The sequence below is a fragment of the Macaca fascicularis genome, chromosome 3 (assembly GCF_037993035.2).
Source record: "Macaca fascicularis isolate 582-1 chromosome 3, T2T-MFA8v1.1".
Taxonomy (NCBI): Eukaryota; Metazoa; Chordata; class Mammalia; order Primates; family Cercopithecidae; genus Macaca; species Macaca fascicularis.
Window position 1 is genome coordinate 13183326 of NC_088377.1, and position 22793 is coordinate 13206118.

Below are 22793 nucleotides of genomic sequence, written 5' to 3' on the forward strand. Positions count from 1 at the left end.
ATTTATGGGGAGTTGAAAACAGTGACGTTCTAATCCTACCATGTCTTTGTCATTTATAAGCCGTAATACTTTTATAAAGAGGTGCTTCTAATGAGGATATACTAGTTGGCTATCCAGTCGTACAGCTCATATAGGAAAGGCATAATAAATGCCTCATTCTTCCCTTTACCTGTTTTCAAGGTAATGAACTGGTTTCTTAAGATCTTCTTAAGGTAAATTATTCTTGTTAAATACATTATTAAATCATTATTGAGTCATAAATTTACAAATATTTACTGAGTTTTAATTCATGGCTCGTTATCATTCTTGAAATTAAAACTGTCTTCTCTTTGGTCAATGTGAGCCTCTTTGGGTTGGCTTCTGAGAATTTCTGGTATCTTCCTACTATTCTTTGATAGCTTCCTTGCTGACCAGTAATACAAGATGCATCCTTCAAGCTCTTCACATTTCATATCTAGACCTGGATTCAGCCATTTCTCCAACAAACTCTGTTCTCTTTTGGTGAGAAATGATATTTCAAGTTCACAATCTGGACGCTAAGGATGCTCAGTGCTGCTGGGGTAGATAATTGTATCTAGTCTTTTCAGTGAACACAACCAGGAGAAAAAGAGATGAATAGATAGATGAAGAGAATGGGGGGTGTGGCAAGAGACGCCTTCTGAGTTCATATTAATACTTTCGATTTGAAAATTCAAATCCAAGATTCTACAGCTTTTTATTTACATTTGATACTATACATTTGTGTCTCCTTTCTTCCACACCAAGAATACAGATTTTCAGATACAGAAAATGACAGAATTAGACTATTCCGTAATTACTCATTTGTTTTTACCACATATCTCAGACAACAGTTTCAGAATAACAATACTAATACTAATTTCTGAAAGCATTAAATTATTTTATTTCGCATGCAGTCCTGCCCCGCTTAAAGTTACATTGTATCCAACTGTCAATGCATGGGAATTATATCCGATACTCTTTGCTCCTCAGCCTTCCTTCAGTCTTAGTTCTACAGCTAACTATATATTTAGTGCTCACCACCAGTCCTTATGCTGACCTAGCTCTAGCTATTTTGATTGTCTGAAGCACATCCTCTAATAGATTCCTTAAGAAAGGCTCATGTTAATAGACCCCGAGGCCTTATAAATTGGTAACATTTTGTCTGTTTTTTCTACTTGAAAGTCAGTTTTTCTGGACACAAAATCCTTGGCTTATTCTTTCCCTGAAAATTCTAAATATGTTACTCCATTTTCTCCTAGCAGAAAGCACTGCTGTTGAAAAATCTGAAGATAATCTAATTTTCCCCCTTGTAAGTCATATGCTTTCTTTTCCTACATGTCTAAATAATTTCTCCTTTAACTAGAATATATCTTAGTGTTGGACTTTTTAGATCGATATTCTTGGCCACATGATACTCTTTTAAATATAGTTTAGAATCTCTTATTTTAAGAAAGTTGTCTTGAATTCATTTTTATCATTTGTTCTATTCCATTGGTTTAGTTTTCTTCCTCAGGGACTCCTGCTGCCCATACATTCAATCTTCTTTGTCTCATATACGTGTTACTGTTTCTCAAATTCTTTTTATATCTTTTCCATTTTCTTTTATTTATTTAGGAGACCTAGTCTCACTCTGTCCCCAAGGCTGGAGTGCAGTGGTGTGATCTCGGCTCACTGCAACCTCTGCCTCCCGGGTTCAAGTGATTCTCATGCCTCAGCCTCCCAAGTAGCTGGGATTAAAGGCATGTGCCACCATGCCCAGCTGATTTTTGTAATTTTAGTAGAGATGGGGTTTTGCCACATTGGCCAGGCTGGCCAGGCTGGTCTTGAACTCCTGACCTCAGATGATCCGCCCACCTCAGCCTCCTAAAGAGCTGGGATTACAGGTGTGAGCCATTGCGCCTGGCCTCATTTCCTTTTAATTTAAATTTTTTTCCTCTTTGTAACTTCTATTTTTCTTCAGTTAGTATCCCCTGTGTTGCTTTGAGTTGCATCCTCATTTCTAGAATGAATTTTTCTTTTATTTCTCAGTCTTTCTGTCACCTTATTTCTGAGCCTTAAAAACTGATTTACGTTCATCTTTCAAGTCTTGTATCATTTCCTTATTCTCTTCAAACTTGTTTTGAAGTAGTGATTTACTGGTGTGCTTTCACTGTCCACAGGGGTGTTATTTCTCCCTTTATTCTCTTTTTTCTAATAATAACTTTGTGTTATTTGACCTTGCTTGACACTTTCTGCAGTGGATTTGACCTTGCTTGCTCATTTTTATGTGAGCCTTGCTTCCTGGGAATTCCAGTCTCCGTTCTCCTCCCCTACTTTTGTCTGGACCATCTCTTTCCTTTGTATCCATGTCCCTGTACTGCTCAATTTTGATTCTACTCCCAGTTGTTTTTCCTGAGTATGAAGCCCTGTCCCAAAAGGAAGGCTTGTTGGGCCAGTCTTTTGAGTTCCTAGGGGCTGGACTGCTCCAAATCTCTCAGATCCTTTGTACTCAGTACTGCAGACAGCATAACCCTTTCCCATTTCTATTGCTGCTCTCAGCCTGGTTGAACTTTCTTGCAAATACCTGTTAGCTCTTTTGGGGTTCTCCTGTCTCAAGTACACCAGGTACCCTAATTCTTCCCTCTTCCTCCTGCACTGTTACAAATGTACACAATTCTGTTCTGTTTGTATTTCTTTTTACTAAGAGTATGTATTGCTTGTGTAAGATTTTAAAAACAGGGCCAGGCACGGTGGCTCATGCCTGTATTCCCAGCACTTTGGGAGGCCAAGGCAGGTAGATCTTGAGATCAGGAGTTAGAGACCCTGGCCAACATGGTGAAACCCCGTCTCTACTAAAAATACAAAAATTAGCCAGGCATGGTGGCACATGCCTGTAATCCCAGCTACCGGGGAGGCTGAGGCAGGACAATCGCTTGAACCTGGGAAGCAGAGGCTGCAGTGAGCCGAGAAGGTGCCCCTGCACTCCAGCCTGGGGGACAGAGCAAGACTCCGTCTCAAAAAAAAAAAAAAAAAAAAAAAAAAGATTTAAAAAATAGTGTTGTTGAGCACAGCGGTCATCAATGGGTAATATAATTAATAGTAATTTTTACTTTTTAAGTCTTTTTGCATTGTTGACTCACAATTAGCATCTATTACTTATACAGTAAGAAAATCAGACTATTTCCCTTTTTGGTTTTTTTTTTGACACGAAGTCTCGCTCTGTTGCCCAGGCTGGAGTGCACGATCTCGGCTCACTGCAAGCTCTGCCTCCCCGGTTCACACCATTCTCCTGCCTCAGCCTACTGAGTAGCTGGGACTACAGATGCCCGCCACCACGCCTGGCTAATTTTTTTTGTATTTTTAGTAGAGACGGGGTTTCACTGTGTTAGCCAGGATGGTCTCGATATCCTGACCTCATGATCCGCCTGCCTCGGCCCCCATAGTGCTGGGATTACACGCATGAGCCACTGCGCCCGGCCTATTTTCATTTTTAAAAACAATGTTTATAGACACTGAAAATCCAACAAAGAGAAGAAACAAATTCTAACTTGGGCTTTACTGAGTAAAAGTTTATTAATTATAGTCATCTAGGTGACTGGTTTACAGTTCACATACATACTGTCAAGCACATTACCACACATCTCATTTAGAATCAGATTAACTTTACATATCCACACATAGCAATATGTATCAGGTTTACCTTGTCAGTTTTAGAATTCCAAAATTTTCTAAGATTATTTGATAACTAAATACAAAAAACTAGCCGGGTGAGGTGGCGGGCGCCTGTAGTCCCAGCTACTCGGGAGGCTGAGGCAGGAGAATGGCGTAGACCCGGGAGGCGGAGCTTGCAGTGAGCTGAGATGCGGCCACTGCACTCCAGCCTGGGCGACAGAGCGAGACTCCGTCTCAAAAAAAAAAAAAAAAAAAAAAAAAAATTTGGGTTTTTTCTTTTGATATCTATAATGAATTATACTCCAAATCCTGGTTTTTGCTTAAGAATATCAATCTACTCAAGCAACAACTAAAAACAGATGGAAACAAACTAAAAAGTTTTCATGAACTATCATTCAGACTTTCAAAAGGCCTGACACAGCATACTGTGCAACCAGTTAACCTTCAAGACACATACCCCATCTGTGTCGCAGACCCCTAACCTAAAAGGACGCTAACCTCAAAAAGACACTGAGGAAAGGGACAAGTTTAAAAATACTGTTTAATCATCAGACTGGTAAAAGCATCTTTTAAGCTTCCAAATTTGTTAAAAATCTTCTCTTACAAAATAATTTTTCCTTTTTACAGAAATGGAAAAATTTATTAGCTACCTATCTACTTACATTAAAAAAAAATAGAAATAGGATCTCACTATGTTGCCCAGGCTGGTCTTGAACTAGGAGCCTCAAGCAATCCTCCAGCCTTGGTCTCTCCAAGTGCTGTGATTACAGCAATGAGCCACCGTGCCTGGCCTACTGGGCTTTAAATAGCCACTGCAAAAAGACAACTGACTTTTAACAACTGACTACCTTTTCTGAATGAATGACTTTCTAAATAAATACAACTACCACAAGCCGTATTCTGGCTGCCATCACCTCTTACTGTGCTAAGTCTTAATTCTTGAAATTCTCTCCCCTCTTCCAAGCCTCTAATCAGGATTTTGTCCCTATCACTCTACCGAAACTGTCTGTCAAGGTCACTCACAAGTTCATCATGTCAAATCTAATCACCACTGTTCTGCCATATTCTTACTGGATCTCTCAAAAGCAGCTCAAACAATGGAGCCCTCCCTCCTTCTTGAAATACTTTTTCTTGGTAGCAGGACACCAATCTTCTGCCATTTCACTTTTGTCACTCTTGGTTTCTGGCTTCTTCTCTTTTGCCTGGCCTTTAAATGTCACATCACACCAAGGCTTAGGTCTACACCTTCTGCTCCTTATAGCTAAGCTTGTCCCTAAGACATGCTCTCCATATCCAAACTGCCCCAGAGCTGATCGATACTTCCTCTGAGGTCCAGTCAAATGTCATCATCCCTGTCTCCTTAACATCTCCTTAACATCAGAAATCTACTAGGACTCTCAAAATCACCAAAACTCTTAATTTCTCCTTTAAAACCATTCCTCTTCCTGATATTCCCAACTCAGTATACAGTTATGCCATCCATCTAGTTATTCATGTGAAAAGCCTTAATTCTCCTTTTTCATTTCTTATTTCCAATCTACTGACAAGTCCTTTTTACTTTTTCTCCAAAATACAGGCTATAATGAATCTAATCTGTCCTCCACATTGATTATCACCACCAGATAAAAATCATCATTGCCTCTTGCGTGTGGCAAAAGCCTCCTAACTGATCTCCAGGATTCCACTCTTGTCCCCTACATTCCAGTCTTCAGATAACACAGGTAAGTCTATCAACCGCGTCATTCTTCCGCTTAAACAATCTGTTGCTTGCTTGCTTTTCCTTATGGTCTCCCCATGCTTCAGGGGGAGACTACAACGTCCCTCGCACACCTCCCCAAGCTAGTTTTTGCCTCAGGACCTTTGCCAGTGCAGTTCCTTTAGCCTGGAAGGCTTCTCCCCTAGGTCTTGACATGGCTCTCATCATCTACATCAGTTCCAAAAGTCATCTGCTCAAAGAACTCTTCCCTGGCCATCTTGTTCTACTGATTTCTCTCTCTCTGTCTCTCCTATTACCCTGTTTTAATGAACTGATTGCACTTATTCTCACCTAAAAGTATTTACTTCCTTGCTCCCCACAATTTGAAAATAAGATCCACAGCGGTAGGAGCCATGAGGTCTTGCTGGCCAGCATGTTCCCAGCAACTAGGACACAGAGTAGGGGCGTACAGAACACTGGTTTAATCCAATAAAACCATGTATTCTGCCAAAACAAAAACCAAGCAAAAGAAAAACAGACTCCTCCTGTATAAGTTGGGTCCAGAACAAAAGAATTATGCTGAGTGTACTGGTGAAAGAAGGTACCAAATCTACCCACAGAATTTCCTAGAATCAAAAATTCTATTTTCTGGGTGTTCTAAGGCAAGTCACAGCATCACTGCACCCCATTTTTCTCTCTTCTCTGTAGGGGAGTTGAACAAAATCATTGTTCAGACCCTAGTCTGAGCCTTAATTCTACAGTGTGTGAACAACTACAATAAAAAAGATTTGAGGCTGGGTGCCATGGCTTATCTTGTAATCTCAGTATTTTGGGAAGCCAAGATGGGAGGATTACTTGAGATTAGGAGTTTGAGACCAGCCTGGGCAACAGAGCAAGACTCTATCTACAAAAAAATTTTTTAAATTACTTCAGTGTGGTGGTGCATGCCTGTTTTCCCAGCTACACAGGAGGCTGAAGCAGGAGGAACGCTTAAGCCTAGGAGTTGGGGGCTGCAGTGAGCTATGACCGTGCCACTGCACTCTAGTCTGGGCAACAGAATGAGACCCTGTCTCAAAACAAAAAACCCATGCAGACAAGGAACCATGGAAGAGTGACACACCATGTCACCCAGTTAGTTTGGTGATAATGAAGGCAAAGAGAAGGTAATTTTAAAAAACCTAAAGCCAGCCGGGTGGTAAAGCCAGGACTTTGGGAGGCCGAGGCGGATGGATCACAAGGGTCAGGAGTTCAAGACCAGCCTGGGCAAGATGGTGAAACCCTGGCTCTACTAAAAATACAAAAATTAGCCAGGTGTGATGGTGGGCGCCTGTAATCCCAGCTACTTGGGAGGCTGAGGCAGGAGAATTGCTTGAACCTGGGAGGCGGAGGTTGCAGTGAGCTAAGATTAAAAAAAAAAAAAAAAAGAAAGAAACCTAAAGCCTTTAGATAAAGGGAGTTTTGGACAGGTTCTACCTCCTTTGTTCGAAATACGGCCTTAAGCAAAATGTTCAATTTCTGAGAATCTCAGTTCCCTCATTTATATAACAGGGCTAATACATTATGCATACTTTTTAGGGTTATCATTGTGATCAAATAATATAAGTGAAGGCACATACCATATATAAGGGCAAGGAAATGCAGAGTCAGATTTTTGTTTTGTTTTTTGAGATAGGGTCTGGCTCTGTTACCCAGGCTGGAGTGCAGTGGTACAATCTCGGCTCACTGCAACCTCCACCTCCTGGGCTCAAGCGATCCTCCCGCCTCAGCCTCCCAAGCAGTTAGGACTACAGGAACACACCACCATATCCAGATAATTTTTGTATTTTTTGTAGAGATGGGGTTTTGCCATGTTGCCCAGGTTGGTCTCAAACTCCTGAGCTCAAGCGATCTGCCCACCTCGGCCTCCCGAAGTGCTGAGACTACAGGTATGAGCCACCACACCTGACCAGTAATTTTAAATATTAATTAGAAAGCAGGCCAGGTGCAGTGCCTCATACCTGTAATCCCAACACTTTGGGAGGCTGAGGGGGTGGAGTTCAAGACCAGCGTGACTAACATGGTGAAACCCTCTCTCTACTAAAAATACAAAAATTAGCTGGGTGTTATGGCTCGTGCCTGTAATCCCAGCTAATCAGGAGGCTGAGACAGGAGAACTGCTTGAATCTGGGAGGCAGAGGTTGCAGTGAGCTGAGATCATACCACTGCACTCCAGCCTGGGCGACTGTGTGAGAGTCTGTCTCAAAAAAAGAAAGGAGAGGGGAGGGGAGGAGAGGGGAGGGAAGGGCAAGGGCAAGAAAAGAAAGAAAACAATGACAATAGTAATAAATTATTTTATTCTCAAGTGGCTGAACGAACTATCTATATATACACACACACACACACATATATATATATTTATTTATATTACCCTAGATTGAGCTGAGAGGTGGAACTAGAAAATACTTAAGTAAACTTGGGCAAACTTGATCAAAATCATGTACTAGTAACTTCTCCTATGTCCTGACATCTTTCATGGATTAGCCTCATCAAAATCATTTACCGAGAACATCGATGTGATGAGAACGAGGTGAGGAAAGGCAGGGAGAAGTCTGGGGGGAAGAGTGATGGGCTGCCTGGCAGAGTATCAGGTCAGAAATCCTGGCAGGTTCCCTTCCTAACAGCAGCAGGTTACTTAATGACTGTAAAACTTTTTCAGCAGTAAGGTCACAACCTCCTGAAACTAAATCAGCAATAGCTCCATAACTGAAATTCTGATGGCAGAATGGAATAAGAGAAAACAAATTAAATGGTACAGGAAAAATTACTGACCCCCAGGTTTGAGTGAAAAAGAAGAAATGGGGTGCCTCTAGTCATCTGACCTTTTCTCCACTATGAGATTTCTTCTTGCAGCACTGGAAGAAAGCCAACAGAAAACCAAATACCATTGTTTTGTTTTGTTTTGTTTTAGACAGGGTATCACTTTCTCACCCAGGCTGGGGTGCAGTAGTGTGATCTTGGCTCACCTCTTGTGCTCAAGTGATCCTCCTGCCTCGGCTTCCCAAGTGGCTGGGACGATAGGCACCCACCACTGTGCCTGGTTAATTGTTAAATTTTCAGTAGCGATGAGGCCTTGTTATGTTGCCAGGCTGGTCTCAAACACCTGGGATCAAGCAATCCTCCTGCTTTGGCCTCCCAAAGTGTTAGGATTACAGGCATTTGTTTGACCCCAAACACCCTTTAACGATTTTAACACCTGGGTCCTGACCAAAGATTGGCTACAGAGACCTTCAGGGATTCAGAGCGAGTTCCACTTAAATTAGCTGGCTAACTAAAGGCTAAACATTGGGAGCACACACTGGACAAGACAAACAACGGCCCCAGTCATGTGGAGGCTGCTGCAGTGTTCACTTCTGCTCTTCCTCGCCTTTGCTCACACAAAGGCAAAAGAAAGATTTTTCTTTCTTTTTTTGGACCACTATCCTATTTGCCTAAAAATCTTTCCAAAACCTTTCCCCTTACAAAAACCAGCCTTGCGGCTAAAACTTACTAAAAGAAAGGCAATACATTGTTTTTAATAGGAAATCTAATAAGTAAAACCAGAGTATTTCTGTATCTTAGCTTATCGTGAACTGTATCAGAGACACCCTGAATTACTGCTGACTGCCCCCTCCCAAATCTATTTCACTTTATCACCTATCATCAGCTATTTAAGGATGAAGAGATGAAAAGAAACTCTAGCCACAATTTTCATGTTTTATTTTAAACTGTTAAACAATCTCCCCATGAATCAGATGTTAGATTTGATTACTGTGATCTTCAAATCAACCTAAATAATTAAATCTAGAACGAGAACAGAAATCAGAACTACTGATCTCAGTCAACTAATTAACCAATTAACTTATAAGAAAAATACCTGCTTGAAAGATAATTTTTTATGGAATCATGTTTGTTTGTTTTGAGATGGAGTCTCGCTCTGTCGCCCAGGCTAGAGTACAGTGGCGCAGTCTTGGCTCACTGCAGCCTCCGCCTCCCAGGTTCTCCTGCCTCAGCCTCCCGAGTAGCTGGGATTACAGGTGTGCACCACCACACCTGGCTAATTTTTTTATATTTTTCGGTAAGATAGGGTTTCGCCACGTTGACCAGGCTGGTCTCGAACTCCTGACCTCAGGTGATCCACCTGCCTCAGCCTCCCAAAGTGCTGGGATTACAGGCGTAAGCCACCACGCCTGGCTGGAATTAGGTTTTTAATCAGGATAACAATGTTTATTTTTCTCTATCCCATTTTGTTCTAAGAAAGAATTTAATGTGGCCAAGTGACTCAATACTGTGATTCAAAATATGTATTTCTAGATGCCATAATCCAAAGGAATTGTTTATGCACAAGGAGAAACAGACATTATGGAAACTGAAAACCAAAAGGAAGAAGGATCAATGGAAGAACAACAACAAAAAAAACCCAGAAGTCACAGCAGCAGACTGTAAGTTTGTTCCTTTTCCCCTGACTGACAGCCTGCATCTCTGCTTTCATTTTGATTACTGGACATCCTAGGGTTAAAACGTGAACATGCTCCTTCTTCTCCCCAGCACTACCTTCCTGCAGGGGCCATCATTTTTCAGACAGAATTACCTCCTAGAATTTCGTAATGTTATAAACTGAGAGAGAAAAAAAGGAAAACATTTATTTTTAAAATATACAAGAAAACATAGAAACCAATTCATTTTCAGACTTACCAAATGCTGGTGCGCTAGAAATAGCTGGTTGCTGTTTCATGACAGGGGGAAGTGCAGAGGGTAGTTGATATCCTTGTAGCTTCAGTTTGATAAGTTTCATAGCTATGGAAAACTCCACTTGATCCATTCTTCCATCATTATTCATGTCAGCTAGTGCCCTGCAAACCAACAGCATGGCCTGAGAACAACTGTGACCATAAAAGAACCTTTCCAAAACCACCACTCTCACCAACACGAAAACAAAATAATTAGCACTCTTACCCCTAGAGAGAACAACAGAAACCATAACTGCTTACCAAGCTATGGGGAATAGCCTGTAAATACTCGCCACGTTTTATACAAACATAAAATATCTGTCACTCTGCCACTTTAGCAGATAATTTTCAGCCTCAGTGTGAGGATATGTACTTTAGACATCAAAAGGGGTTTCTTTCTGAAGTGATGAAAACATTCTAAAATTAGCTAACAGTGACTGTTGCACAACTCTGTGAATAAACTAAAACCAATGAATTAGACACTTTAAATGAGTAAATTTTATTATGTGAATTATTTCACAATAAAGCTATTAGAAAAGAAAAAGATTTAGAAACAGAGAATGTTAATATTGCTAGAGATACTCAGACTGCATTCTTTGTAGAGAGCTCTACAAACTTCAATGTGGGAACATGACACAGTACGCTATGCTACCTACTTATGCTATGCTAGGGTTACTCAACTATAATGCTACGAAACCTCTAAAGCTCTTGAAACTAACTTTTCTTTAGAATTGTGCCCCTTATCACTCAACAATTTTGTAACTCAGCTTACAAAATGTGTTTGCTATCTGAAAATGGTACTCAAATACATATGGTCCAATGCAGCCTACCATGAGCTTTAATGTAAAGTACTTTCTCAAAGAAGAGTAAGTAAAAGGAATCGCTTCTCGGCCTTTTGGCTAAGATCAAGTAAGCAAAAGTTTGTCCTGGTAACTGGAAACTACATTATATCATCAAAACCGTGCATATTCATGACTTAAGCTCTTCTGCATAAAAAAGTTTTATTCAGATTTTATTTATTTTAATCCAGATATTAAAAGCATGAAGATTTTTTTAAACCAATGTTACAAAAAAAAGTATTTGAAAGATCTAAATAAGACAGTTCAATTAAAATACCACGATAAGCAATCGTTTAGACTGAGCCATATCCAGACAGTGTTCACAAAAGAAAATTAAGTTACACAGAAAATAATTCTGCATAGCTGGAATTAACTCAAAGAAAGAAAACATGTAACACAATTAAAAGCATGGCATAAGACAAAGATCAAAAAATCTCTAAAAGTGATCAAAATTGTAAAAGTCGGCACATTTTAGAAAATAAAGATCATAACACAGGAAATGAAGTTCTGTGGTTGCAGAAACCTTCTTTTTGCCTCAGATAGGAGTTCCCCATTCTCCTGTAGTCATGGGCCCCTCAGCAATGAATTCAGAATCTGATCTCTTCTCACTACTTGTGAATTTAAGCATCACTTTTCTGTATTTTGTGGCCATTTGGATTTGCACTTCTATGAACTGCTTATTCAAATCCTTTGCCAAATTTTCTGTATACTGCATGTCTTTTTGTTGTTAGTTTATAAGAGCTCGTAGTGTATCACAAATTATCTGCTGACCGCTGAAAGATTTTTAAAAATTCATTATCTGATTTATGTATATTTATGGCATAGAAATTCTAAATTTTCATATATAAAATATTTTTTATCATGATTAGGTGGTTTTTAGTCCTTGATTTTCTAACATTGTATTATTTTATTTCATTTCAATCCTTAAACCAGTAATTGTGTGTGGGGGTGGGGTAGTTATTCCAGGGTCCAGTCATATTCTTCTACATGGATTCCTAGCTTTCCCACTAATATTTATTAATTAATCCCTCTTCTTCTCACTAAACTAATATACATTTTTATCATGTATCAAATGTTCATATGAAGTGAGAACTATTTCTGGACTATCTGTTCTGACTGAACAATTTCCAGGTCGATACTACAATGATTTGATCACACTGGCTCTCTAGCATATTGTGATCCGGGAAGGTCTGGGAAGGTTTTCTTTTTCCCTTGGTTATTCATGGATGTCTATTTTCCTATGAACATTTAGATCATTTTACCTATTATACAAACAACCCTACTGGGATCCAAAAACTGCCTTAGAAGGGGATTTTTGGAGAACTGATTAAACCGCAATTGCTTTTGCACCAATAGTTTACCCAACCAAAGAAAAGAGAATCTTTCCAGTTGTTCAAATATACTATTTCCTTTAATAAAATTGTATCACTTTTTTCATATAATATGCTTTTCTTGCTAAATGTATTCTGAAGAATTTTATCATTTTTGCCAGATTTTAGATGAAACATTCCCCCCATTTCCATTTTTTAGGTGCTTATTTCAAGCATAGAAACATTTTTTATTTTAAAAAATTATTTAGGTTGTATTCAGCTATCCTACCAGACTCCTACAAGTCTTACTAATGTTTTAAAACTAAAATCTCTTGGGTGTACTAAGTATACAATCACATAACTAGAAAAAAATGAGCATTATCTTTCTTTTCCAATATTTAGGCTAATCTTTTTTATTGGTTTTACTGCCTCTAAGACATTACTGAATGCGTTCTTGCTCAGTTCTGAGTTTAAATGAAACAGTAGATTTACTAGAGCTAACAGTTAATAGAGTTCATTGTTTAGAGTGACAGTTGGTAGTGATTTCTGGAAAATAATGTAAACTAAAAACAAAATTTTGAGCCCCCCACCATCTGAACGGACCCCTCATCTCAGCCAAGGGCATTCCAAAGTTAACCTGAAAAACTAGTTCAGGCTATGACAGGAAGAGGAAGTCGGACATGCCTCATTATACCCTCCTCCCTTTTGGATTTCAGGCCCAGATGACCAGCATTAGCATCAACACAGGCCTTAAGACTGATAAAGGAAGCTCTTAAAGTCTGATAAGAAATACTTACCATCTATTTTCTCTGAAGTCTACTACCCAGAGGCTTCACCTGCATGACAAAACTTTGTTCTCCAAAACCACTTATGATAACCCACACATTCCTTTCTGTTGATTCCAGCTCTTTAGATAATAACTCTTTCAATGAAATGCCAATTAAAAAATCTTGAATCCACCTATGACCTGGAAGCCTCTGCTTCCAGTTGTCCCATTGTTCCAGACTGAAATAATGTACATTTTACATATATTGATTGATGTCTTATGTCTCCCTAAAATGTATAAAACCACGTTATATACCAACCACCTCGGGCAAATGGTCTCAGGATCTCCTGAGGGCTGTGTCACAGGCCATTGGTCACCATATTTGGCTCGGAATAAACCTTTTCAAATATTTTAGAGTTTGACTCTTTTCATGGATAGTAGTCTCACATATTTAAGTAGTTTCCTTTCTACTTATTAGAAATGGTTACTGTATTTTTCATCAGGTGTGTAATCTGTAATTACTGATTCAATCACAAGTTTTCTTCTTCCTTTTATCTGCTGAAATAATGACTAATGTTGATAGAATTTTTCGACTGACTCTAAACCAATCTTGCACCTCTGGCATAAAGTTGGTCATGGTGTATTCTTTTCACACATTGTGAAATTCTAATTGCTAAGATTTTGATTTTTTTTGCATCTATGTTCATAATTGAAACTGGTTTCTAGTTGCTTTATTTTTGTACTACCTTTCAGGTTTTATAAAGGAAATTAAGTAAATGAAATGGTGAACTTCCTTCTTTTGCTAAGTAGTTTTAAAAAATATACGCAATTGTTTAAAATGGTTTGGCAGGGAAGAGTTTCCATTAATCAAAATCAACATCAACATGCATACTAAAACCAATCAATCAGTCAGGCAGGTGCCCACTTCCTATTCCCCACACCACTGCCCAGTGTGATCTATGGTGAGAAACAGGAATATCCAATGTGGGACGATGAGTAGGTTAGGGGAGAAGACTTTAGGTAATGGCTTAATTAGACTCTAAAGGCATCCTACAGAAGTATTTCCATGGGTGAGGAGAAGAAATTTAATCATGAGGTTTTAGGGACTTGACTTTAAACCACACACCATAATCTCAACATTTGGTTGAAAATGTCGTGATACTCAAAAAATGCTTTTCTCAATAAACATAACTGTGGGGAATCCCTGGTAATGAAAACTCTAAGAAATTTATGGAAATATGGTAGTTACAGCTGGGCGCGGTAGATCATGCCTGTAATCCCAGCACTTTGGGAGACTGAGGCAGGTGGATCCCCTGAGGTCAGGAGTTCGAGACCAGTCTGATCAACAAGGTGAAACCCTGTCTCTACTAAAAACACAAAAATTGGCTGGGCATGCAGGTGCCTGTAGTCCCAGCTACTTGGGAGGCTGAGGCAGGAAAGTTGCTTGAACCTGGGAGACAGAGGTTGCAGTGACCTAAGATCGCACCTCCAGCCTGGGTGACAGAGCGAGACTCCATCTCAACAAAAAAAAGGAAAAGAAAAGAAAAGAACAAAGAGCATTTATAGCAGGTTACCTTAATGTAAGGAGGAAGGGAAGTAATTTAAATATGAATACATACACATTATATACATTATGTACCTGCCTTTTTCCAACAAAAATAAACAAATGAAGGGTAACAGGAAACTAATACAACGGGTAGGAACAGGGTACAGGGATAGAAGAGGGAGTGACATTATCTGAGCACACCTTTTGGTTGAGTTTTGGCTTTTAGAACCTTTTAAATCTGTTATGTATTTAAATAATAAATGAAGTCCACAAAGATGAGGAGTGATATCTAAATTAAATAAAAATGAAAATAAACCTAATGATATTATAAATAAGTAACATATCCACCTACGAGGTGGAAAAAAAAGCCTAGTCCAAGTAACTTCACATAGCACTTTATATGTCCTCTGTTTAAAAACAAAAGGAACTACAAAGTAATCTTGAACTCTACTGTGAAAGGAAAAGAAACACTCAGGACTCCAATTCACTATGCAAAAGATAGAAAAGCAAGCTGAAAGCTGAGTCATGCAAGAAGCTGTCATTCCTTTTGTTCCTAAGCAGAGAGCTACAAATAAAAGGTCAAATATCTCTACAGGTGGCTACTTTATGTTCCATTTTATCTTATGTAAAGTGACGACTTACTGAGCACTTTATTGATTTACTATTACCTAATTGACTATTCCCCTGCCTGCTCCTTTTCTCTGGCAACATATGGATTACCATATCCTCCCTCTTTGCCCTCCAGCCTACCTGTTCCCTTTAAATACTGAAGCCATCAAAATCATCGTTGGACAAAGGTACAGACTGTTTCTGTGATTCTGTGCTTATTTCATGTTGGCATGTCCTTAACTTTGGCAAAATAAACTCCTAAACTGATTGAGATCTCTTGTCTCAGATACTTTTTGGTTTACACTACTTACTAGGTTCGTTGTTTTCGTTTGCTTGTTTGAGACAGGGTCTCACTCTGTCGTCCTGGCTGGAGTACAGTGGCATGATCATAGCTCAATGCAGGCTTGAATCCTTGGCTCAAGTGATCCTCCCACCCCATCCTCTGAGTAGCTGAGACTACAGGCATGCGCCACCACACATGGATAATTTTTTTTTTAAGTTGAGATGGGGTCTCACTATGTTGCCCAAGCAGGTCTCAAACTCCTGGGCTCAAGTGATCCTCCTGCCTCAGCCTCCCAAATGCTGGGATTACAGTCATGAGCCACAGCATCAGGCCTAAATTTGTTGTTTGCGGTGGAGGTGAATGTAACAACTCTGAAACTACTGTGTGTGTGTTACAGGATGAAGGGATGAGGCCAGGCTCCTCTTGCCCCACTTCATTCCCTGCAGTGTTGGCATCTATAGATTCCTTTAAGAGCCTAGCTCATCCACAAAGGCTGGCCTCAGGCTGCTCATCTCTCACCTGCGGCCACCTGGGCTGGAAGTGAGACCCAGCAGCAGCGCAAACTAAACCAGCTTCGTCAAACATTCATTCTCATTCATTCAAAAACCAATTATTGGGGGGAGGAGGGTGGGCATCTATCTGGAAATTGGGGTTACATTTATGAAAAAGACACAGTTCCTGCCACCACAGAGCTTATAATTTAGTGCAAGTAGAACTAATGAGAACAAACCAGATTACTCTACGTGGTGATAAGTGCTACCAAGGTAAAGGGAAGAGGTGGGCAGAGGGGACCACTTCAGACTAGTTGGTCACGGAATGCCACTTTGGGGAGGTGACATATGAACTGAAACCTGAAAGGCAATGAACCTGTGATGTGAGGAACTACAGCAACTGAATTATAGGAAGAGGAAACACTAAGTACAATGACCCCGAGGCAAGGAGAAGCCTGGCCCATTTAAAGAACAGGAAGAAGGCTGGGCAGGATGGCTCAAGCCCGTAATCCCAGCACTTTGGGAGACTGAGGTGGGCGGATCACGAGGTCACGAGATCCAGACCATCCTGTCCAACATGGTGAAACCCCACTACTGAAAATACAAAAATTAGCTGGGCATGGTGGTGCGCACCTGTAGTCCCAGCAACTCGGGAGGCTGAGGCAGGAGAATTGCTTCAACCTAGGAGGCAGAGGTTGCAGTAAGCCGAGATCACACCACTGCACTCCTCAAAAGATTATTCCTGGCGGATGCGGTGGCTCATGCCTATAATCCCAGCACTGTGGGAGGCTGAGGCAGGTGGATCATCTGAGGTCAGGAGCTCAAGCCCAGCCTGGCCAACGTAGTGAAACCCCATCTCTACGAAAAATACAAAAATTAGCTGGACATGGTAGTGTGCACCGGTAATCCCAGTTACTCAAGGTGCTGATGCAGAAGAATCACTTGGACCCGGGAGACGGAGGTTGCAGTGAGCCCAGATTACACCACTGCCCAGCCTGGGCTACAGAGTGAGACTTTGTCTCAAAAAAAAAAAAAAAAAAGGTTTTTCCAGTTGCTGTTTGGAGACTAGAATCTAAAGGGGCAAGTGTGAAAGAGAGAATCCAGTCCACATGCTTGAACAGTGGGCCCAGGTGAGGTGACAGGTTAGGATGGTAGCAGTAGGAAAGAAGTGGCCAGACTGGGGATAAAGTTGGTAAATGCAGTAATGTTGATGGATTGGGTGTGCAGGGCGAAGAAAAGAGAGAAATCAAGTGTGGTGCCCAGGTGTTGGTTTGGGCAGCCTGGTAACTGAGATGTCATCTTAGTTCAATGCCATGAACTACTGAAATGGCAAAGGCTCAGGAACGAGGGATGGAGGAGAGGGGATCAAGAGTCCAGGATGCCTTATTCTTTTTTCTTTTTTTTTGTATTGAGTTTAGCAAATTGATCTTGTTGGGGTTGAAGGCCCTTCTGACACACACTCAGGAGTGTCTTAAGTACAAACTATTAATATATGGCTGTTTGCTCTGACCCACCCATTCTGAACCAGATCATAAAGTTGATCTAATCCTTGCCTTCATGTGTGTGGTTCCCTTCTTTCCTCTCAGGGCCCACTTCCAGGTAGTGCTCCCTTGCTCCCTCTTTTCTCTCCATTTCTGCTGGCCCTCCGTCTCAGATTCCAGAGCCCTCATCCAGCCTCTTTACCACTGTCTCTTTTTCCTTCTTGTACCTTCTGGCTCTTGTCTATTCCCACTGCTTTATTCTCCTCCCCTCCACATCACAGCAAGGTTGGAAAAATTCTAAGCACTTCAATTGCCAAAAGGATATCTGCCAACCTCCTTCCAGCTCCTTATTAATAAGACAATTTCTAGGAAGATGTATCATCTTTGGCCACAGTTATAATTTGGCATTACACACAACTGACTTGACTCCATCCTCTGAGAATTAAGGTTTTCTTATATTCTTAATTGGAAATCAGCTAGGAGAGACAAGGAGTCCCCAAAGCGTTAACAGATTACAGTTCAAAAGTTCACAAATTAGTTAACTGGAATATATTTTCTACACAGAAATAAAACATAATAAAGGTTTCTAACATATACTGTCCATCAGTTCATATCACTCAAATATTTGCAACAAATTCCAGAACAAAGTAAGTAAAGCTCAGAGAGAAACCAGACAGTTTCCAATTCTCAATCCAAACTTCTCTTCTTTGCTGAATGCGGTGGCTAATGCCTATAATCCCAGCACTTTGGGAGGCTGAGGCGGGCAGACTGCTTTAGTCTAGGAGTTCAAGACCAGCCTGGGCAACATGGCAAAACCCCATCTCCACATAAAATACAAAAATTAGCCAGGCCTGGTGGTGCATGCCTGTAGTCTCAGCTACTTAGGAGGCGGAAGTGGGAGGACTGTTTGAGCCCAGAAGGTTGAGGTTGCAGTGAGCTATGATCATGCCACTGCACTCCAGCCTGGGTGACAGAGTAAGACCCTGTCTCAAAAACAAACAAAAAAGCAAAAAATTATCTTCTTCCCCAGATGACTGACACAAGGACTGCCTAAAACTTCAGAGTCAAACCCATTACTCTCTCTACTAAAAGGAGTAAGGACTTACCCTGGGACCCTACCAGAAAAATCACAGAAGAACATAAGAATAGTATGGGGTTTGGGAGGGCTGCTTCTTTAGATCAGCTATTATTAGTTGCAATTTTAAAAACCTAGGTTTGGCCGGCTGTGGTGGGTCACGCCTGTAATTCCAGCACTTTGGGAGGCCGAGGCAAGCAGATCACTTCAGGTCAGGGGGTTGAGACCAGGCTAGCTAACACGGTGAAACCCTGTCTCTACTAAAAATACAAAAATTAGGCGGGCATGGTGGTGGGCACCTATAATCCCACCTACGTGGGAGGCTGAGGCAGGAGAATCACTTGAACCTGGGAGGCAGAGGTTGCAGTGAGCTAAGTTCATGCCATTGCACTACAGCCTGGGCGACAGAGCAAGACTCCGTCTCAAAATATGAACACAAAAAAACAAATAAAAAAACCCCCTAGGCTTTAAAAGATCAAGTACTGCCCAGGGTTACTATGTAAGTAAGTATCAGTCAGCTTAGCTGAAAGACAGATTTTGCTAAACTCATACTTTGCACTGCATTATTCCATCATCTGGGCAGGATATCAGTGGTTCATGAAATTTCCAATGACTTTTCAAAGGTACTTCTTTTGGGAAAAAGAGAGTTTCAGACATTTTTTGATAGTAAAATATGCCATCACAAACTTATTTAGCAAAACGTAAGAAAAAAATTAAAGATTAATTGATTCGATCTAAGATTGCCAAATTACCATCTTTAATTAATAAAAATGGTCACTATAAAAACTTGACTTTGGGCCACTCAGGTAAAAATACTTCAGAAAGTTAAGACAACTGTTTCTATTTTTTAGAGACAAGGTCTTGCTCTGTCACCTAGGCTAGAAGGCACAATCATAGCTGACTGCAGCCTCGAACTCCAGGGCTCAAGCAATCCTCCCGCTTCAGCCTCCCTAGCAGCTAAGACTACAGGCATGCACGATGCCCAGCTAATTTAAAAAAAAAATTTTTTTTTGGCCGGGCACGGTGGCTCACGCCTGTAATTCCGGCACTTTGGGAGGTCGAGGCGGGCAGATCACAAGGTCAGGAGTTCAAGACCAGCATGACCAACATGGTGAAATCCCGTCTCTACTAAAAATACCAAAATTAGCCACGCGTGGTGGTGCAGGCCTGTAATCCCAGCTACTCAGGAGGCTGAGGCAGGAGAATCGCTTGAAGCTGGGAGGCGGAGATTGCAGTGAGCCAAGATCGTGCCATTGCAATTTAGCCTGGACAACAAGAGCAAAACTCCGTCTCCAAAAAAAAAAAAAATTTTTTTTAATTTTTTTAATTTTTTTTTTTTTTTTTTTTTTGAGACGGAGTCTGGCTCTGTCGCCCAGGCTGGAGTGCAGTGGCCGGATCTCAGTTCACTGCAAGCTCCGCCTCCCGGGTTTACGCCATTCTCCTGCCTCAGCCTCCCGAGTAGCTGGGACTACAGGCGCCCGCCACCTCGCCCGGCTAGTTTTTTGTATTTTTTAGTAGAGACGGGGTTTCACCGTGTTAGCCAGGATGGTCTCGATCTCCTGACCTCGTGACCCGCCCGTCTCGGCCTCCCTAATTTTTTTAAAGATAAGGGCTCGTTATGTTGCCCAGGTTGGTCTCAAACTCCTGGGCTCAAGCAATGCTCCCACCTTGGCCTCCCAAAGCACTGGGATTACAGAAGTGGGCCACCACACCCAGCCAAATGTCACTTTTTTCAATTAAGACAGTTGTCTCTGCCAGGCATGGTGGCCACACCTATAATCCCAGCACTTTGGGAGGCAAAGGCAGGAAGATGGCCTGAGTCCAGGAGTTCGAGACCAACATGGACAACATAGCAAGATCCCATCTCTACAAAAAACAGAAGAAAAAAAAATGAAATTCATTAGAGTGTATTTTGTTTTACTCCATCACACTTACCACGTGACAATTTTTGTGTTGTTATTGTCTTCCTCCACTAGACTGTAGTTTCAATAAAAGAATGGATTCTGTCTATTTTGTTCATTGCTATATTCCAAGCACCTATTAACAGTCCCTGGCCCATAGTAGATATGTGATGAATAATTTTTCAGTGTTGAAAGAATAAATCAACTTTCAAAAACTGGGAATAGAACATAAAAGCATAATCCAGTGGAGGAAGTTAAGTCTGGGGAAGAAGGTTCCAGTGAGAGGTCCTGATGGTGTGAGACATGATCATGTATGAGGTGCGAAGCAAAAGAAGCTTGTTACGTTCACACAGGTGCCACAGGTCTTGTGTTTAAACTGTCACATTTAACTGACAGAACAGCACTTCTGTGCTCACTTGCGCATGACTTCTTTCTTGCAGGCTGTTTCTTCATCTGAGCCTTTTACTTTACTTAAACTGTAATTCCAAAACCGCTTGGTTATCTGATTTTTCAGCTCTAATAGATCAGAAGTTAGAATCAGAATGGCTTCAGAGGAGCAAGCACACTAGTTTAGAGACAGTCTGGCGGCCAATATGCTGACAACCAGGAAAAAGAAAATAAAGCGGACACCTAAAAAAAGCACACGGATCTGGTATCATTTCGTCTCAATTCAAATATATCCAAATACACACACACACACACACACACACACACACACACACACACACACATATATATATATATATATACCGTGTAAGTTTTGCTATTTCAGGATGAGTAACTGATTTTCATAATGATGACATTTCACCAAGAAAAGCTTAGACTGTGTTCTGTAGACTGTGCTTAAAAGAAACACAAAGCTCTATCAACCTTTATTAATTTCTATAAGATTATAAATGTAAAAGTTTGGTCATTTAAGAGGACGAAGTAATCAGCTGGAAAATTTAGTTATGTAGAATACCCAGTCCCTGGAGATGATAGCTTTTTGGGTTTTATTTTGAGGGTCTATTCTGTGACAGGAGCCACAATAAGTCCTTGCTTTTTCTGGAATCTTCTCAACAACTTTCATAAACTATAAGCATTCCTATTTTCTAGATTAGAAAACTGAGGTAAAAGAGGGTAACTGTATCTCCAAATCAGACATACTGAACATGGTACATCTGGGATTCAAACTCAGGTGTAGACTACAAATCACATGCTCTTTCTTCACAGCGAGCTGCCTTCACATCACTAATTAACTCAGGGAAGTGAAGTATTCAGCACCCTTGGTGAAAAATTGAGACATCTTAGAGGACAACAGAATTCAGCATTGCTCTCCAAAGCCATGAGCCTAGAATCCAAACCTGTATTTGCCACCCTTTTTTTATTATACTCTCTGTATTTCCTGTGGCTTAAAAGATTGAATGCCTATTTGTGATAGTCGAAGAATTCAATATTATCTATTTATTATGGATTCACCATGCACTAACTCTAATATTTTCTTTACCCTTTATTCTTCAGTCAATGAAAGATAAAAAATCGTTCCATTATAAAGCAAGAAATGTGGGACATTCAAATAAATATGGGTGATATGGATGAAGCCAAAACTAACTGGTGAAGGAACACCAAAATTTAGATGTCTCCATGGAAATTCAACTTTTTGACAGTGTTGTCATTCAAATATCACCACTTTTTTTGTTTTGTTTTAGTTCCATATGAGAAAGACACTTTTCAGACATCATTCTCTGGTAAGAAGTAACAAGATATTTCAGGCTAGAAATACATGTTCTCCTTTTAAAACATAAGAAATCATATTAACATATAGAACTAAATGATATTTTATTTTGCCTTATGCTTATGTAAAATTCCAACTTACCATATCTGTGCTAAAACAGGTTGAGGTAACCCAGATTGAAAAAAAAAGTTTCTAGCTTGATCACCTGTAAATTAAATGGAAAAAGTTTCAGGAAAAAAAAAAAAAAAAAAATTCCAACAGCTAACAGAAATCCTCTAACAGCAAAATTACGAAATTTAAAAAGAGGCTGGTAATACTATAAATACTGAGTTGAGTGCATTATAAAAGTCCAAGGATAAGCCCAAAGGCAACAGTAAAACAATCCATCAGCACTGACTTTAGGATTAAAAAAAATCATCTCAATAAAGGCCTACCATTTCCCAGCATAGATTTTCCACTTTAATTAATCTGCTATTAACTAAGGATGAATAGCTACCCACTGTGCAAAAGCACATTTATAGGAATCCTTAGGAAACTGATGACCCATACTTTCACTTTATAAAAAAAGTTATTTGCCATTCCCAATACCTATACTCCAAATTCTGGGTACTTCTGATATATTTACGGAGAATAAATAACAATGATTAAGAACCACACCTGAGGTCAGGAGTTCAAGACCAGCTTGG

General features: G+C 40.4%; 1 protein-coding gene across 16 annotated transcripts in view; it reads right to left on the minus strand.

Moving 5' to 3' along the window:
* The window catches only part of ITSN1 (intersectin 1), a 247173-nt gene that overhangs the window by 147778 nt on the left and 76602 nt on the right, over positions 1 to 22793 (minus strand). For 15 of the 16 annotated variants that reach the window (XR_012432038.1, XR_012432037.1, XM_045387763.3 and 12 more), the window contains exons 4-5: positions 22249 to 22312; positions 10058 to 10215 (exon numbers count right to left, since the gene is read on the minus strand). Coding sequence is in view for 14 of the 16 variants with exons in the window: in XM_045387763.3 (XP_045243698.1) it covers positions 10058 to 10215; positions 22249 to 22312 (222 nt within the window). In the remaining 2 variants the exon portion in view is untranslated. The remainder of the gene's footprint in view (positions 1 to 10057; positions 10216 to 22248; positions 22313 to 22793) is intronic. The other variant, XM_045387760.3, reaches the window with a different exon arrangement.